Source organism: Enhydra lutris, unplaced genomic scaffold, assembly GCF_002288905.1.
Source record: "Enhydra lutris kenyoni isolate GAN:26980312 unplaced genomic scaffold, ASM228890v2 scaffoldscaffold14, whole genome shotgun sequence".
In the NCBI taxonomy this organism is placed as follows: domain Eukaryota; kingdom Metazoa; phylum Chordata; class Mammalia; order Carnivora; family Mustelidae; genus Enhydra; species Enhydra lutris.
In genome coordinates this window covers 1,096,537-1,115,458 of record NW_019154098.1, presented here as the reverse complement: position 1 = coordinate 1,115,458, position 18,922 = coordinate 1,096,537, and the positions used below count along the sequence as shown (strand labels likewise).

General features: G+C 65.6%; 1 protein-coding gene across 1 annotated transcript in view; it reads right to left on the bottom strand.

Moving 5' to 3' along the window:
- Positions 1-18,282, bottom strand: part of LOC111146749 (zinc finger CCCH-type containing 3) — an 83,262-nt gene extending 64,980 nt beyond the window's left edge. The window contains exons 1-3 of the mRNA XM_022502431.1: positions 18,237-18,282; positions 15,611-16,916; positions 14,430-14,626 (exon numbers count right to left, since the gene is read on the bottom strand). Of these exons, the coding sequence (XP_022358139.1) occupies positions 14,430-14,626; positions 15,611-16,916; positions 18,237-18,282 (1,549 nt within the window). The remainder of the gene's footprint in view (positions 1-14,429; positions 14,627-15,610; positions 16,917-18,236) is intronic.
- Between the last annotated feature and the right edge of the window lie 640 nt (positions 18,283-18,922).

The following is an 18,922-nucleotide window of genomic DNA, read 5'->3' as shown; positions in this document are numbered from 1 at the left end:
CAGGCAGGGGCAGGGCACCACAGGAGGCCCCGAGGAACACCTGGCCAGGGGACAAAAATCAGGGCACCTGGTCACCCTGGCCTTTCCCACCGCGGCCCACAGCCCAGAGCTGGCAGGCAAAGCCGGCGGTCTACTGAGCCAAGGCCTGGCCGTGACAAGTCAGAGCCCACCAGGCACACAGGAACCCTCAGTGCACTGTGTGCCCTGCCCTGGAGGCACCTTGGAAACAGGGGTCCCCTTTCCCTCTATAAGAAGTCTTGGCCCAAAACAGAGCCCCGTCCGCACGCCGACTTATGTCCGGCTTTGTACGGTCCCAGGGCCAGGGGAGGGCTCACCGCCCCCGCCCAGCTCAGGCGGGCCCTCTGCTGTCCCACAGCCACAGCCCTTCCCACGGCCGCCTTGCTGAGGGCACAGCTCACACCACGGAGAGTGCTCCCGAGACTGCAGCGCCCCGCCGCGCCTCTGCACACGCCCTGCCACTTCCTCGCTCCGCCGCTGATGCGGAAAGGGCAGTTAGGAGAGGCGCTGCCGGAGCCCATCACGGATCCGAGCGGCTCGGAAGGCACAGCACAAAGGAAGCACAGCAGCTCCAGAATGAATTCGGGAAGTGGGGGCCCCGCAGAGCGACAACAAACAGGCCTGCCTGGACGGGTGGGGGTGGTGGCGGGGGGGGCAGGGACAGCAGCCTGGGGGGCTGCGGGGGGGAGCTCTGCACGGAGGCCCCAGGGCACTGGACGGCCACAGATGGGCAGGGCAGGCAGAAGAGGCCACACAGCTGTCAGGTCCCTACCACACCCCAGAACGTGAATGAGCTGGGAGGGGACACGTGGGCCAGGGATAAGACCCTGGCAGCACACAGAGCCCTGGGGACCCCTGGGCCAGAGACACCAGAAGGGCACAGGGCCCTGGGGCTTATCCGAGCCTGGGTCTCCATCCTGCCGGGCCTGGGAGGCGTTCAGGCAAACCAAGAAATCACTGGACACTTAACAGCGACAGACTTCGGGGCTTACGGTCGCTGCGTGCGGCTGTAGGTTCCTCTGCAAATTCCATTTGTTCTACGCACTCGCACCAAATCTCCTCCTTGAAAGGCTACCAGAGTGAGCAGGAGAGACCCGGGCCGCACGCACAGTGCCAGGCGGCTCCATCTCGGGCCCTCACAACCGAGCCTGGGCTCCACCTGGAAAATGCTCTGCCCGCTGCCACCCCCCCACCCCCCCACCCCTGAAGGCCACAGCAGGTGGCCTGGAGCAAGGGCCCTCACAGTAAACAGGTCATGGCCAAGGACCTTGGGGCTCAAGGGAAGCCGCTAGCACCTCCCAAGCACCCAGGAATGCGGTGGAGGAAGCAGGAAGACTGAACGCGCAGGGCCCAGGGCCTCAGGCACCGTTGCCGGGATTGCAACGTCTGCCCAGAAGCTCGGACAGCTGAAGAGGCTCGCTGCAGGGGACAGCTGAACCCACCCTTTCTGTGACACCCCAGGTATCCGTCCCTTGGCAAAGCCACCTGCAGGACCCCAGCAGGACAGACCCAGCGGGTCAGGGAGGCCCATCCTAAGGGGCTCCATCTGTGTCCACATGGTTCCGCAAGGACACGGAGAGAAAAGGTCCCCAGCACACCTGCAACGTTAAAGAAGGCATTAAGAGACGTTCTTCGATCAGAAAGAGGGAAAACAAGAGACAGGAAAACGCACAGGGCGATCTGGGTGGACGCAGCGTCTGTAACCCAGCTGGAGAAGGCTGAAGCGCAGGGAAGCTCAGGGCAGGGTAGGTGCAGCACAGGACGTGGGAGGGGACAGAGCTGGCGGGTCCTGGCATCTGCGAGAGTAAGCACAGCACGCGGCGCAACCTCCGTGGTGAGAAAGGACAGAAGAATGTCTAGTGCGCGCATTGAGGGGAAAATGGGATAAAAAAAATGTAGAGAAATGAAGAACGGGGCACCTGGGCAGCTCCGGAGCTCAGCTCAGGCCCCGCACGGGGCTCCCTGCCGGGGTGAAGCCACGTAGCAGACGGAGAGAGAAGCACTCGGAGAGAGAAGCAGACGAAGAGAGAGCGGGACGGACAGAAAGCCTGTGGGAAGTCAGGAGATTTAACCAAAACACGTTAGTAATTACAGGAAGCGTGAACGCGCTCGGTCTTTCTCTAGAAAGGCAATTTCCGGCTGCGGGTAAAGCTACGCGCTGCACAGAAGTCGTCTCTGAACGAAACGGAGAAGCTGAAAGCACCGTGCGACCGCGTCGGGTACAATCAACACTTACGCATCTGAGCGCGCGCGTCTCCCGGTACCCGCCGGGACGGGGCCAGGGCGCGATGCCAGCGTCACAGAAAGCAGCCTTCGAGGCAAGAAGCGTTACTGGAAATAACGAACATTTCACAACCTTAAGAGGCTGCATCCGCCAGGTAGACCTGCCCGTCTGAACTCGCGTGCCCTCGGTACGGTGGCCGCCAACTGCGCCCTGCGGAACGGACCGCGGAGACAGCAGGCCCCCACCAGCACGCCTCCGGCCATGACCACACGGGGGCGAGACCACCCCCGGCCCCGCCAGCTGGGCCGGTAGGGGCAGGAGCCACACGGTGAGCGCCAGGTGCCTTCCCGAGCCCCACACGCAGCAGCAGCAACCCCGCGACCTCCACAGCACACACTGCCTGGAACTGAGCACGCGGGGCCCGGCGCCCGTCTCTGCGCGCCCCGAGGGCCTGAGCTCCCAGTGGCGAGCAGGCTGGGCTGAGGCTACAGAGCAGCAGCCACAAACTCCTCCGAAGCACTCACAGGTTTGGGAATGACACAGAACACCCGCGGGTCAGGGAAAAATTAGAAAAAAATTTGGAGAGAAACAGGAATCGCTAACTTGCGGGATACAGCTATGTTTAGGACAAACTTGTAACAGACAACTGCCTGTTGCTCTTTAAAAAAGATTTTATTTATTTGCCAGACAGAGATCTCAAATAGGCAGAGAGGCAGGCAGAGAGAGAGGGGGAAGCAGGCTTCCTGCCGAGCACAGAGGCCAAGCCGGGGCTCGACCCCAGGCCCTGAGATCACGACCTGAGCTGAAAGCAGAGGCTTAACCCACTGAGCCACCCAGGGACCCCAACTGCCTATTTTTCAAGAGACCTGGGCCACCCGTGCAAGCACCTGAGCAGGGCCTGCTGTGGTCCGTGGGGGTGGCTCTGACTCAGAACGGCAACCCTCACCCCTACCCTCTGCTCCCCACCTGCTATCCCCTGGGAGGACCTGTACAAGGCCCCCAAGGGAACACATGCCTACCAGCACTGGTGCCCAGGACAGCTAGAGGGCTGGGGGGACTCTGCAGCCCTCTGGCCACTCCCTCCTTTACAAGCCAAGGGAACAACATGGTGTGCCCCCCCCAACGTGGCACCTTTCCCCTTTAAAGCACAGGAGTAAGGAGAGGAGGCCACAGAGAACCCCAAAGGAGAGACACATTCCAGGCCTCCTTGGCGAGATGCCCACCGCGGCCCCTTGGAGCCCCACGCCAAGCAGAGGAACCTCGAGGGCCGCTCGGGCCTGACTCAGGGCTACACCGCTAGCTCGCTGCCGGTGGGCACAGGGCCAGGCTGAGGTAGGCGGGGGAGGGGCCTCCATGCGGGACCCTCGGAAGCCACAGCCGCCTCACCCTGCCCCTGCCACGGGCCCACGCACCAAAGACACAACCCTCCGGCCGCAGAGCCCCCAGAAAGGGAAAGATGCCAGGACTGCCGTCCCCCACCAACTCAGCTCTTGTCCCCCTCCAGAGGACCAGAAGGCCCAGCCTGGGAATACCGTGTCCCTCCCGGTGTCCTCCTCCTCCACCCAGCCGTCCCCAGCAGGGAGAACTCCACCGGAGGCTCAGGCCCCAGGAGCACCTCCTCCCAGGCAGCTCCCAGCACCCCTCCCTGGAACCACTGTCCCAGGGCCAGAGACGGATGCTGCTCCAAGAGGATGATGCTCCCGCGTCACTGCTCCCCCGGCAGTGCTCCTGGGGGCTCCAAAGTCACAGTCTTGCTCCTCCTCTGTCACACACACGCCTGGGCCAGGAGGTGCCAAGGGGCCAGCTGGGTCATACCCCCCAGCCCAGAGCCCAGGTTCCAGCCATAAATGCCACAGGGAGCCACAGACAGCAGGCAGCGTCCACAGCCCCCTGCCCTCCCAGGGCTGGGTTTAAACCCTCAGTCCTCAAGACAGGAGTCTGCCACTCCAGAGAGCCCAGGACAAGAGGGGCACTGAGAGGCCACTGGCAACGAACCGGTGAACCAGACGCCCAGGCCCCTCAGGGCCACCCCACCCACCTCCGCGCCCTTGTCCACCCGCAGCTACAAGGAATGCGTCCGCTTTGCTCCTGGTCGCTGCGCGGGGATCCCGGCACAGCCTGGCCGCCAGCCTGCACCAGATTCTTACCAAGGACCCAGGGCAGGGCCTGCAGACGAGAGTAGAGCTGGGGCTGGGGGCTGGGGGCTGGCGGCAAGGAGGGGGGGAGGCACTGGACTTTGCTGGTCACACAGCAGCCCCTGTGCCTGCATCCCCTCCTGGACCGTTGGCCTCCTCCAGCCCTGGCCCCGCTTTGCGGAGAGGCCTAGCATTTGCTCCGTGGCTGGCATGGAGCCCAGAGCATCGCCACGTCCTGGAGGTGTGGCCTGTAGGCCACAGCAGGGGCCTGGGCCCACAGTCAGGTGCAGGCTGCCACCCACAGCAAGGAAGGCCCCGTGGCTCCCTAGCCTCACTTTCTGCCTCTGGGAGTCGGATCACCCCAGGCCCAGCCCAGACAGCCCACACTCAGCAAACTGAACTTGGCCCTGTGCCCTCCCTTGGCAGCCTCCGTGTGAGCCCAGCGCCCGGGACGGCTCCAGTCTGCGCTGCGCACGCCCATCCAGGCAGGAGGAGCCCGGCAGCAGACGGAGGTAAGGCAGCAAGACGGTCCTCACACTCCGCTGATGAAGCCAAAGGGACAAGGGCCTCGCAACCGGCAGTCCCAGGGCTGGAAGCGGCCGATGGCTGCGGGCCTCCTGCTGCCTGTGGGCCTCCCCACGTCCCTTTGGTCTAGGCTCGTCCAGGGGAAGGAAAGCCCGTGTTCCGCCACCTGCCCTGGGCGCTCTGGGCTCACTGCTGGGGGCACCCCGCACTGCGTCCCCAGATTCCTCGCCAATCTCTGGCCCTTTGGAAGCCCTGGCCAAGCGGGCGCCCCCACCCTGCTCCCTGCCAGTGGGCCAGTCCCTCTCCGTCTTCCTTCTGCCACAAAGAGTCACATCTGTGCTGCTGTCGCTCCCTCTCATCCCCACACTGTGGGCCCTCGCTGGCACATACGTAGCAATGCGTAGGGCGCAGTGACCCTCAGTGACATTCGCTTATTGGGGGCAGAAAGGGCACAGAGGAGTGAGTAACAGGAAGACCATGGGCCCCACGGGCGGGGCCGGGAGGCACCAGCTGAGCTGTCAGCTCTCACACAAGGCTTCCTTCCCTGATCCTGCCCCGTCCCCTGCCCTGCGGCACGAGCCAATGGGAACCAGCACTTCCTTCCCACTATGACCGCGGCCCAGCATGCCAGCACACATGCAGCACGGGAAACGGCCGGTCAGGTGGGAACACGGGGACCCCTGATGGGGACCCACATCCACGTGGACTTCTGGCTACCTCTAGCCCTGCCCTGGAGGGCTGCCCCAGCACAGAGCACGCCGAGGGCCCATTGCCACTGCAGGTGCCCACGGCAAGGGTACCATGGCAGGACCGGAGCTGGGGTGGACGCTACTGCAACAGGAGGCGCGGGACCCCAGGCCTGGGAGAGGAGCCTAGAACATTCTGACAGCCGTGGAGAGAGGTGCCAAGTTCCAGAGGCCCAGAAGGCCGCACACCCCTGCCCTTGGAGGCAGGCGAACCCACACCCTCTCATCAGGTGGCCCCACTGAGGCCGGCGCCGTGCCCCAGAGGTGCAGGTTTAGGCCTGGGAAAGCTGGACGGACAGAGCAGCCGGAGGGCGGCGGCAAGAGCCCCAAGGCCGAGAGGGAGGCTGCGCCTTCGTCTTGTGCCCCAGCGCCCACGGATGGGAGGGCACCCGCGGCCCTGGCTGAGAGGGACCCTCACGCCAGATGTGGGGTTGCTCCAGCCTCAGCAATCCCAGACCACCAGGCCCACGGCACGGCCCAAGCTGTCCCCAACCTGGGGAGACCCAGGCCCACAGAGGGCTGCTCCCGTTCCACAGGCCAAACTCCATCCTGAGGGCGTCACTCCCTTCCCCCGCCAGGCAGGCTTCACTTCAGGATACCACTCGTGAGCCCCCAGCTCAGGGGCGGTCACGACTTTCCTAGAGGCGCCGAACCCGCCCGGGGCCACGGGAATGCCACGCGCAAGCACGCACACGTGCCGTCCCACGCCAGGCCTCGTGGAGTAGCTCTTAACCACGGACAAAGCACGATCGAGGCCGATGTGCCCGGTAACTCACGTGGGGCTCAAGGGGCTCAGCGCCTTCTGTTCCCTTACGAGCGCGGGACTGCGGAACTGACTGCTCTGGACACGTGGCCCCTGGTGAAACCACCCAAGTGAGCTCCAGAGGGCAGAGCCCTCTGCGGCGGGACTGTCTGGCAGCCGTCCTGGCCCAAGCCCGCGGCCACCCGGTTCCTGCGGTCAGCACAGCGGCCCTGTCACAGGTGAGGAAACTGGAAGTGAGTGAGGCTCCCGGCTGGGGCCCCTCAGCAAGGCCACAGCACGCACGCTGGCTTCCCAGCACCCAGGGCACGGGAGGGACGCGCCTCGTGGAAGTCCCCCAGGCCTGCCCCCACCCCCGACGCCCCGCCCCGCCCCACTCCCGCCGTGATGGCACCAGCCCTAGGGAACTCAGGGTCCTCCTGGGCCTGCGGCCAGAATTACCGTACACCCCTGCCCGCAACTTGGGTTCCAAGGGAGGCGTCCCTGGTGTCCCCTGCAAGTCTCCCGCTCACCCACGAGGCTACAGCCAGTGGCCTGGACAGCCAGCCAGTGCAGGAAGGTCCCGAGACCAGCCCTGCGTCATGCCGCAGAGGCTGGCCCTGGGCAGGCAGTGATGCGCCTCACCATCAGGTTTCTGGGCTCCCCGGGCACCGTGCACTGGAGTCACGCAACAGCGCACAGCCCGCACTCCATGACGGTCAGCACCCCCCAGGGAGGCCACCTGCGCAGAGGGTCCAGCCCAGGGGTGCAGCCACTCCCAGCTGCGCCCCCCACCCCGCAGCCAGCCTAGAGTGCCCTGCAAGCGCCTGGGGTGAGGATGGGCCTCCCTCCAGCAGAGGCCCAGGGCCAGGCCTGAGGCTCTGCTCTGTTCCTCTCAGCACCCCCCCTGCCTGGGGCCTTGAGGCCAGTGCAGACCTCCCACGAGCCCCCGCCAAGCAGCGGGTTCTGGGGCTGCCTCCCGAGACCGACGCTGCAGCGCTGCGGCCTGACCCGCCCCCAGCAGCTGCTCGAGGGGCAGCTAGAGGACAGAGCCGGCAGCAGGGGCAGCCCAAGCCCCGTGCGGACGCGTGCCCAGCAAGAACCCCACCAATGTCCCTGCACAAACCGCACACACCCAGCGGGGCGTCAACGCCCAGGATCTGAGGGTGGGCCTGCTCTGACCTCTCCAGAAACAAGGGGACAGCCCCAACGTGGGCCCTTCAAGCCCCAGGACCGCGCGCCAGGAGACTGGCCTAAGGAGCCAGGAGCAGGCGGACAAGGAGCGAGACAGCCCAGGGATGGGTGCGGGGGATGGGGAAACCCCCCGCAGAGCAAGCACTGTGGGGCTCCGCTCTGGGGCTGGGGGAGGCACCACAGCCAGCCAAGCGGCCTGGGGAGGGACCCAGGTACAGGAGGGAGGTGGGGGGTCCAAGAGGAGCTCACATGGGGAGAAGCTCCCTGAGTACTTCCTTGGAGAAACTTGGGACACAGGGAATGGGTGTCCCACGTCTTTCTCTTAAAGATTTTATTTAGGGGCGCCTGGGCGGCTCAGTGGGTGAAGCATCTGCCTTTGGCTCAGGTCACGATCTCGGGGTCCTGGGAGAAGCCCCGTGAAGGCTCCCTGCTCAGCGGGGAGCCTGCTTCTCCCTCTCCCTCTGCTCCTCAGCCCTGCTCACATTTCGTTTACTCTCTCTATGTAAAATAAAATCTTAAGATAAAAAAGACTTATTTATTCTGAAGAGGAGAAAGACAGCACACGCACGCGGACACTGAGGGAGAAGCAGAGGGAGAGGAACAAGCAGGCTCCATGCTGAGCGCAAAGTCCAAGGAGGGAGTTGCATCCTACGACCCCAAGGTTGTGACCTGAGCTGAAACCAAGAGTCAGGCGCTTCACCTACAGAGCCCCCAGGTCTCCCTTAGGTGTCCCACTTCTGGCTAGAGTGGCAGGGGCCCCCCAACACTGGGCGATCCCCCCCAAAGGAGCCTCTCGCTACATACCACCACCAGGGGACTGTCCCTGGGACCGCACAGTGAAGACCCGGTGAGACCCACACAAGGCCCAAGAGCACAGCTGCCTTTTCCGCCAGTGACCTAGGCCGAGGGGACACGCCACAGAGGGGAGGGCAGCCTCCCCGGGCTACATGGCCAATACGGCGGCCTAAGCGATGGGCGGCAAGCTCTCACCCAGAGGCCAAGTGGCAGCACAAGGTCTGGCTCGAGTGAGAGACTTAGCCACCCCCAGGTCTGCCCAAGGCCACCGTGATAAGTGGGCTCTTCCTGCGGTCCCACCAGAGCAACCTCCTAGACCCCCCACTCTCAGCCACTGCACCAGCCGCTCATCTGTGCCGTCTCGGGGACGCTAGGCCAGCCCCCAGGCTCAAGATGAGGCAGGGGAGGGGAGGAGGGCGGGCTGCCACTGTCCCGGGCAGGTGAGCCAGAGGGGCTCTCCCACCCAAGTGACGTCTGGGAGGTGACACGCGCCCATCCAACCGCGGCTTCTCCTAGGCACACAAAGGCCACCACGTCCAGGTGGCAGGTAGGAATCCCATAGCCCATGGCCGCCGTGGAGCCCCCCAGCCTGGGGCACAGGTGCACATGCGCGGGTCAGCGCCCACTCTGCGTACAGGAAGGCTGCCACCTCAGGGTGGCCCGAGCCCCGGCCCTGGGCCCTGCATGGAGCGAGAGCCAACGGGAGCCGCGTACGCTGCCAACATGAGCTGGGACCACTAACTGCCACAGTGACATGGTGGTGAATTGGAAACCAGTTCTGAGGTCTATGAAAAGCTTCTTCTCTGCGCTTTCTCCAGCGTCTGTCGGCCCTGAGACAGATCGAGCAGGGTCTCTATGCAGCCACAATGTGGTAGACCCCACCAGCCCTCAGCAAACAAAGCTCTCTGAGGCCCTTTCTCGGGTATCATCTCTTGATTCGCCCTGCCGCCAAGAGACTCACCACCAGGAGCAAAGTGAAGGGAAGACGGCTAGAGGCAGAGACAGGACGCACGGGGGGGTCACATAGTGTCCCCAAGTGACCACCTGCCCTACCCCCCAGCCAAAGTCTGACTCTGGGTGGAGTGGGCAGGAAGGTCTCAGGGCAGGGGAGCTGGGGAGAGGAAGCAGAGGAGGGGAAGCAGGAGGAGGAGTGAGGCCGGAGCTTCAGAACGCTCAGTCCCCAGGCGCAAGGCACCAGCGGCCACACAGCTGCTGAACAATGCAGTTTTGAATTCAATTAAAGCGATTATCTGTTGTGCCAAATAAATCGTGTACAGCATATATCCTGCGGCACTTTGCACCTCCGGGCTCATTATTCCCTAACTGTTTCCTCCTGTTTACGCGCTCTCAGATTAAATTGCTGATAATATGCGCCAAAATAAAAAATGAGCGCACCTTGTCCCAAGAAAATTGATTCTCCCTTTTCCTGAACCGGCGATTGCCAGGTTTTATATACTCTGTTCCTGGTGATCATTAGTAATTCAATTTTCTTTTTATTAGCCCCCTTATCTGCTGAGCAATATAGTGGCAGAGCTGACCTCTTTCGCACGGGTAAATGTTTAAAATCTTTTCCCTGATTAATTTTGCCAGTTAAGAAAAAGAGGAGAAATGGCCCGGCTCTTAGCCATCACAATGAATAAAGCTTAATGTTGATTGTGATGGAATTTCTAACGCCAGGGAAATTGATTGAGCGCGGCAATTACACGGGAACAGGAGCTCCAGGGAGATGGGATCGCTCTCTCCTGGCCACAGCCTTTTGGTTATTTAAAACAATCCAATTTGCAAGGATAATTATGTATTAGTGTTTTATCTGCCACTTGAAATGAACAAGGGAGTTTCGATACTGGCCCAGCATTAGCAGGTTATTGCCGCAAATTACTTGATACCTGCTTTCTTTCACATAAAGAGGAAATTAGGCAATCAATTACCAGAAAGAGGTGGGCTGAGAGATAAAGAGGGGCGAGTGCGCCCTCTGCTGGCCACTGGCGGCGGGGCTGAGGGCGGGCCCTGCCCCTCCCCCTCCCCTCCGCCAGGCAGGAGCCCACTGGGGGTTGGGTCCCTCCCCTATAGGGCTTTCACGGAAGTCCGGACCTGGACCAATGATCTGTCAGAGGAACCGGGGAAGAGAAGCCTGGAAGCAGCCAGTCCACCGCGGGGAGGCACCCCCGGCCGGCCCGGAGCCCCGGAGGCCTGGGTCTGCACCGTAAATGTCCACAGAACCAGCCGAAAGCCACCGGCAGCTGGCTGAGGTCTGCCCAGGAGGCTCAAACCCAGAGCCTGGGGGCCAGAACGTGGAGCAGGGAGAGGAGGAAGGCGGGGAGGGAAGCCGGTGGGCCCTGCGAATGAGCCGCTTGGGGAAGCTGGCCGCCCACTCCGTAGCCGCCCTCAGCCCAGCGAACACTCGTCCTCGCTCCCAGCCCTGCCACAGCCGCCTCCGCCAGTCCCGGGCTCTCAGGCTGGTGTGTCTGGGGCCTCATGCCCAGCGTCCCAGCGTGCTGCGATGCACCTGCCACCCAGCGTCCCAGCGTGCCCGCACATCGGCCACGAGGTCCCCGGCCACTTCTGAGAATGAGGACCCCGCTCCTTGGCCCAGCATTCAAGACCTTGCCGGAGGCTCTTCCTGGACCCCTGCCTTGTCCAGGCCCGCCCTCCCTCTGGCTTCAGCCCCCAGCCCCGGGCCTGCCACAGAGGACCTCCCTCTGCTCCTGCCACGTGGCAGAGCGCGTCCCACCTGAGCCCCTCAGTGGCGGGCTGGCGCGCTGTCCACTCTTCCCCACCCCCGCAGGCCTCCGTCTGGCGGTCATCTCCTTGGACACCAACAGGCTGCCTAAAGCATCCTGCCCCCCGCACAGCTCTCCACTATGGGACCCGTTTTCTTTCCTCAGGGCGCATCGCCCCCCCACCCAGGAGCACCCGCGGCTTGTTTATGAGGACCGGAGTAGCCGTCCTGACACTGCAACGCGGCCCCGCAGGCGCACGACCCGCAGGGCGGCCCACCTCGCTGCACCACGGCCGCTCCGCACCTGCCTGCTGGCTGGACAGCAGAACAGAGGGCAGGCAGGGGACAAATGAACGGAGGGTGACGGGGAATGGACGGTGGTAGGTGGAGGACAGACGGGCGAGAGACAGACGAGGGGCGAACAGATGAGGAACAAGTATGGGGTACCCAGGCGGGCAGATGCACACTGGGGGGTGGAGGGTGGACGGACGGATGGACGGACGGATGGAGAGGATGGGGAAGCAGATGAGTGAGAGGCAGCCTCCTCCAAGCCCTTCCCCCCACAGGCCTCTCCCCACCCTCTCCGCGGTGCTCCCGGGGCGCCTATGCCACGGCTGTCACATCCCTCCATAACCCCAAGCTCAACCGCTCACCTCCTAGTCCAGAGAAGTACGCAGGCAGGGACTCCCGCCACCCAGCAGCAACCGCCCTGCCGCCCTCCGCCCCAGCAGCAGGCAGCCTCTGCAGGGTGCCGCAGCCGGACTGCTCCGGGCCCGCGTGAGCCCGTCACCCCAGGCCCGAGGCGCACGGTACACAGCAAGTGGGCCGGACGCACACCGCCTTCCGCGGCCCCCCCTTAATCTGCAGGTGCAGCATCCCCACTGGCCCCTTAACTCTCTGGGCCGTCATCCACCTGGCTGCCAGCGAGGGTCCTAGGGCACCGTGACCTGCGTCCCTATGTGAGGGTGCCAGCCCCGTGTGGCCAGGGTCCTGCTCTCCCCGGTGGCCCGTAGCCAGCAGCTCCTGCCGTAAGCCGGGCCTCCAGCGGCCCCAGCACAGTGGGCGGGAGCACAGCAGTCCCGCCGCGCAGGGAAGCGCAGCTGTGCCCGGAGGGTCCCGGGCTTGTCCATGCGTTGCCCCTTCTGGAAAGGAGGCCTCAGCGGCAGGCCGTCCGCACAAAATTTCTCCAACCGAATGGCGCTCCTTCCTCAGGGCTGCCTGCCACAGGGGACCGCCGTGGTCAGGCCTGTCTGTCCCCAGACCAGGTTCCCTGGGGGCAGGGACAGGACACGCCTGGCCAGGCCACAGTCAAGGCCAGCTCAGCTCAACTCCTGGAGGGCGGCAGCACCAAGAGCATGGGCCAAGTGTGCCCATCGGGGACGCCCCGCCAGCCCCTCGGTGCCACCCCAGCATCAGGACCAGGAGTCCCTGGCAGGGACCGATCTGAGGTAACCCCGCCCCCCTCAGCGCCCAGCTCGGCACCTGCTCTACAAGCACTTGCTTCCGTGCCCAGCAGCTGCCCGTGGTCCTCCGGGAATCCTGTGCTCTGGAGCCCCCCGGCCTCCAGGCAAGCAGCCTCCGCCTGGGACACTCCTTCCCCAAGCCGCCTCGCACACATCCTCACACATGTCCTCGCACCATATCCTCACAGCACACCCCTGTAACTCAAATGTCACTGAAATACCACCATCTTGGGGCATCCGGCTTAGCCACCGATCTCCGTCTGCCCTGACCCACTCTCCCTGTGCCAAGTCAAGGCGGAAATGCCTCGGGGCCCCGTGGGCTTGGACATAGGTCTCAGGAGAGCCCCGTGCCCCCTGGAGCCCCCGCACCTGGAGCAGGATACAAAGGGGCCCGTGGATACACCGCCTGCCACAGCCAGGCCTGAGGCCCATCACCACCAGCAAGTGGTTGTCCCCATACGATGGCTTCTCTGTGGGGACAGATCCCTGTCGGCACCTTCTCCTCCACTCACTCGACCTCTCTGCCCCCTGAGACACAGGAGCTGGGTGGAGCCGTGAACCCCTGCACAGGCCTGGACGCCCCCGGGCCCCACCTCTGATCTCTCTCCCGGCGGCCCCAACCTCCCCCGGGTGCGCAGCCACCCGCTGCCAGCCTCCCAAAGCAAGGGCGCTCTCAACCTGTCCTCCTCCGTCTGTCCCACGACAGCCTGGCCATCGGTCCCTCCACGGCCTTCTGCCCGCTCCCCGTCAGCTCCGTAGCCAGAGCCTCAACGCAGCCCCCTCGCCGTGGCCACCAGGAACGCCGTGGGGCTCCCTTTACTCCATCCACCCGGGATGGGGTCCGCACTTGCTGCGGCAGCCAAAAGTCAGGTGGGGGGCCAGCAACCTTCAGCCTCACTTCCACACCCTCCCGTGGCCCCTGTGCCCCGCTCTCCTGCCACCGGCTCCCACTCAGGCGCTCGGCTCGGCCCAGGCACCGCCTCCTCCCGGAGCAGAGTCCGAAGCCCCGATGGCCCCTCCAGGGGCTCCCCAGACACCCGGCATGGAACAGCCATCGGGCTGCGAGTGCCAGGGAAACCCCATCACCTCCAGACTCCACGCGCACCGGCCTAGGGAGCCGCCGCCACGCATCCGCCAGACGCTCAAAGGGGAGAAAACAGGGCTACCACGGGACACGGTCCACCCAGAGCAGCCCAGGCTCTCCAGGACACAGCGTCACGGGTGATCCCCCCTCTTCCCGATCCCGAGACCACCGAGGCGTGCCAGCTCCCCCAGTGTGCTGCCACGGCTGCTCCAGGGGGGGACCACAACCCACAATGTCCCCCCTGCCCTTGACCCTTCACTAGACACCAGCAACTCAGGAAGGGGACAACGCGGACTCCTCCCAGGCCAGCTCAGGGTTCCCAGGGAAGAGGCAGCAACCCACAGGGAGAGGAGGGTAGGCCGGTCGGCCCAGGACAGGCGGCAGAGGCCTAGGATAGGGGAGCCCGGGGCAGCATACACCACCCCTCCTCCCCCTGCAGGCCCGTGAGGCTCCCGCCCTCTCACCCACTTTCTGGCTCCTTCCACCAAGAGGAACGTGACGAGGTCTACCAAAGAGACCTGCTAAAAAGGCCACCACACACCTGCCCAGACGTACCTCCCCCACCCAGAGTGCAGGATACAGCGGCCCAGGCCTTCCCCTCTGCTCTCCAGCCCGAGCTGCCCCCCTGCCCAGCGGGCCGCACGTTCTCGGGCTGGAGCGCTGACCTCGGGCGCTGCCGGTGGTGCCTGATGGGCCAGCAGAGCCAGCGCAGACGGAGGGAGAGGCGAGGCTCACAGACCGGGCGCAGCAAGGGCGAGCCCTCCAGAACCCCTCCTCCCGGTCGTACCTTCCTTGCCAGGGAGGTGGGCCCGGCCTGGAGGCGGGCAGCACAGCCGGTGCCTGGTGACCTGCATCAGCCCCTTGCTGGGGGTCCTCCTCGGCACGGGGCTGCTCTTGCCCCGGAGGGCCTGCCTCCGCCGCAGGCTGAACTGGCTCTTGGCAGTGGCAGCAGGTGGGGGGCTGCTTTTCTTGTCCCCGGGAAGGCTGCGGAGAGAAAAAGCGGCAACTCCCAATGGGCCCCACTAAGGCCGTCCTCCCGCCCCCCGGCCCACCCAGACCCCGGCACCAGGAAGCCAGCCCGGGAGGCAGCCCGCCCCTGCGGGAACCAGCCTTCCACAGAATGCTGCCGTCGGAGAGCTGTCGCCCTGCTCCTCCCGTACAGAGCCTGGAGCCGGGGCAGAGGGAGGGTGGCCCCAACCCTTGACCCCCACCTGGCGCATGTGCTCCACGTCTCCCCGGGCTCCCCAGGCCAGATGAACTCTCCAGTGGGGCTGGGGGAGGCCCCAGGGAGCCACAGAGGAGGAAGAGCTGCCCCGGCCTCTCGCCATCTCGGCGGAAAGGGCTGCTTCCCATGGCTCCCCCTTCCACACCAGCTGAAACGCAGGTGGGCCGCCGTCCAGAAAAGGCGGGGGAGCCCAAGTAACCTCGCACCTGTCTGGAAGAGCAGGGCCAAGACCTAGGTCAGACGGCAAGAAGAACCTCCAGAGCCGGACTCCCAGCGAGAGCAACTCTGCCCTCGAAGTGAACAGCTGCAGGACTAAGCCCCGGAGCCCAGCCCCGGCCCCAGGCCCCAGCCCCGGGCCCCAGCCCCGAACCCCAGCCCCAGCGCCACTGCTCAGCCTCCTCACAGTCCATAAGGCTGGAGGGCCAGGGAAGTGACACCTACTCAGTGAGACAGGAACTCACCTGGCCACTTGGCAGCCACCAAGGGGACAGACTTCCTCCCTGGTGCACCCTGGGTCTGTGCTGGATGGAAAGCCATCACCCACAAACCCTGTGGACCCCGAGCTTTAAAAGCTGCGCCAGCAGCCTCCAGTCTCTCACCAGGAGAGAGGCTGGGCGTGTCGGCACCCACCTCCACCCGTCCCCGCCGGCTGGGCCCCCGCTACTGAACTATGAGGGAGAGCAGTAACCCCAGCCTCGCTGGTCCTGCCCGCATGGGGCCTGGGGTGGCGGCAGGGCACCCACCTGGCACCGGCCCGCCTCCGGACGATCTTGGTGCGGCTCCTCACTTTGTAAGCCGAGAGCGGGGTCTCACCGAAGGGGGGCTTCAAACTGCTGGGGCCCACAGCTGCTCTGTCCCCTGGTGGGGACCGAGACGGGACCGGAGAGAGCTGGGAGGCGTGGTCCTTGCTGCCAGCTTCCGACTGCCAACGGAAGGAGGAGGACGAGGAGGCCGAGGGGCTGGATGCTTTCCACTTGTACTTGCTGGGGGAGGCCCCGGCCGTGGAGGACGCCGCCGACCTCCTGGGCTTGGCATCCGGATCGGCTCTGAGCTGTGGCTTCTCCTGTGCTGCTGTGCCACAGGGGGCCTTGCACACGAGCTCTGAGGCCGCTCTGGGGCTGAGGGCCCTCCGAGGGGCCCGGGCGCTCTTTGCTGGCGCAGCCACCCACTTGTAGTTGTTCTTCCGGAACTTGTTGGTGCGGCAGGGCACGGGCAGCGAGGCCTGCCTGGGTCCAGAAGCTGGTCTAGCTGGGCCGGCCCCCATGTCAGAGGAAGCCGGCTGATCTGCGTGGCCGGCACTCACTCTCCCATCTCCAAGGAGGTGTGCGACACAGCTGGACGCAGAGTGTGAGCCCAGCTTCCGGCCCACAGCCAGGCCGCCGCGGTGGGGCAGGGTGGAGGATGGGAAGCGGGCCTTGACGGCAACTGCGCTCTCACTGACCGTGCGCCGGGGCTCCGAGGGGCTGTCACTCATGCTGCCCGCAGACTTCACCACCCGAGGCTTGCCAGGCTCCTTCTGGCAGACTGGCAGGGGGTCCTCGGCACTGCAGCTCCCCTTGACTCTTCCTGGCTTTGGGGGTTGACGCTGTGCACCCGGGGGCTCGCCCTCCCCCTCCTGAGGCCTGTGGTTGCTCCAGGGAGGGCCCTCAAATTCTTCCAAGGAGCCCCGAGAGACGCCCACGGCATTAGCCGAACCCGGTTTTGATGGCGGTTTGATTTTGATGACCATGTTCTGATCCGAACTCAGCTGCACCTGCCTCTCCAGGACGTACTGCTGGGGGTCGGGACCCTGGCTGTCCCCCGCCCTGAGGGGCAGCTGCACAGCCCCGTCACCAGGCCGGTCCGAGGACGCTGGGGGCCGATTCACAAGAGAGTACTTCTTGCGCCAGGCGGGCCCGCGGTTCGGAGAGAAGCCCCTCCGGCTTGGGCGAGGGTAGCCGGCGCCGAAGGCCCGGCTGCTGCCGTAAGCAGGTGGTTGCCACCGGGAAGCGGCTGAGGCGCCCGGGGCAGAGCCACCGCCATGAAGGTTTTTGTAGTCATCGATCAGACCTGAGGAGGCAGAACCAGAGGCCCCGTTAGCCACAGGGTGAACGTAAATTCAACGACAGTCCCCCCAGAAGCGCATCCGCAAAACGCCCCACGGACCCCACCTCACTCCTGAGCCGCCGCCAGGCCACAGCACGGGCGAGGCGGCCCCGGGAGCCTGAGACCATGGACATTCCCTCGGCCCACTGATCCCGAGAGCCTTCTCCCACCGGCTCGACTTCAGTCCTCTCTCTGGTTGTCTGTCCCTGCAGCACGACACCCCTAAGTTGCCAGGAGTGTCACTATCCTGGTTCCACAATCCTTCGAGGGGACGTGTCGCTCGGTGTGAAGAGACCGGCAGGGTCCCGTGCTGAATGCCCCAGCAAGGGAGCCCGTCAGCCCCGGCAGCCCTCTGGGGGCCCACAGGAGGAACGCGGCCAGGAGCGCACCTTAACAGTCTCCCTGCTGGGCAGACAGGACAACGAGCACGAGGCAGCGGACACCTGTGAGCGCCCACGGTTGACAAGTGTCACACTGTTGTCCTCTGAAGAGAGAAGGGCCGCAGCAGTGGGCTGCCACCACCACACAGACCTTCCAAGGAAGCCCCTGGACAGTCGTCCCGGCTGGCGCAGGAGGGAGCGGCCCAGGGGCTTAGAACTCCACCAACGAACCCAAGCTGGCCTCCAGTTACACACTCGCCCGCACAAGTCCTGTCCCCAGGCCCAAAGCCAGCCGTGCCCTGACCCGGGGACACCCCGTCGCAAGCAGGACAGGAGCCCCAGAAGTCTCCCCCGGCCGACCATCCCCCTGCACGCTCTCCCGCTCCTTACGTCTTCCCAGTAGGGGGTAACTTTGAACGGGAAATTTTTCAAGGACAGAACCGCACGTCGGGTCCAAAGACGGGAGAGCTGCGAACCTGAGGCCGAGGAGTCGGACCGCGAAGTGTGCTGTGTGGAGGGCAGCAGCCGGACGAGACGTCCAGGGTTCCGCCCGCCGCCCCGAGGACGAGCCTCCCGCCCCACTGTGTGGCCCCGAGAGCGAGAGGGCGCCGGCCCGCGGGGCGGGGGGGGGGGTCGCCTCCGGTCGGTTACTAAGCGACGGCCCCGCCGCCACCCACCGCAGCGCCTGAAGGGCCCGCACTAGCCGTCGGGCGAAGCCCGGGCAAGGGGCTGAGCCCGGCCGGCCCGGATGCCCGTCCAGGTCCCCTGCCGCCCTCCCTACCCGACCCGGCCGGGCCGTCGAGACCGCAGGCGGAGGGCGACCCGCTTCGGGGAGGCCGGCAGGGGCCCGCCGTGAGGTGCCGGGAAAGAGAAGGACTCGCGACCCGGGCCCGGCCCGACCCACCCTGCAGGAGACGGATTTGTCGCCGTAATTGCTCCTTTTCCTCCATCTCCGGAGTCCGCGACGCCGGGCCAGGCCCCCGCGACGTCATCGCGGCGCGACTGCTTCCCCCGCCCCCGCGGGCGGGGCGGGGCCGGACCGAGGGCGGGGCGGGGCAGGGCCCGCCGAAGCGCCGAGACTGCGCACTGCAGCCAGGCCCGGGCGTTGGCGGGGCCGCGAGGGACGCGCCGTCGCCCTGGCAACGCCCGCGGAAAGGCGGGGCCCGGCGAGCGCCGAGCTAGGAGCGGGACGACGTCAGAAGGGAGCGCCGGCAAGTGGCGCCAGCGCGCCGGGGGCGGGGCGACGGCCGCACGGGGCTGGTCCCCGGGGAGGCGGTGGCTGTCTCTAGAGTGCGAGCCGCGGAGGGTGGGGCTCTGGGCCCGCTGCGAGGGCAGCCCGCGGGCGCTGCTAACGCCGCTCCGCGGGCCCGGGCGGGAGGAGAAGATGAGAACGAGGAGCCCCGGGGTCGGCAACCTCGGCCAAGCAGGGAGATTTCTGTTGTCGGTGGGAACACGTGTGGAACAGACGTTCGCACGCTCGTCTGCCGCCGGGCGCCTGAGACGGGGCGGCCGCGGGGGGCGGGGGCGCGTGAGATGGGGCGGCCGCGGGGGTGGGCGAGGCGCGTGAGACGGGGCGGCCGCGGGGGGGGG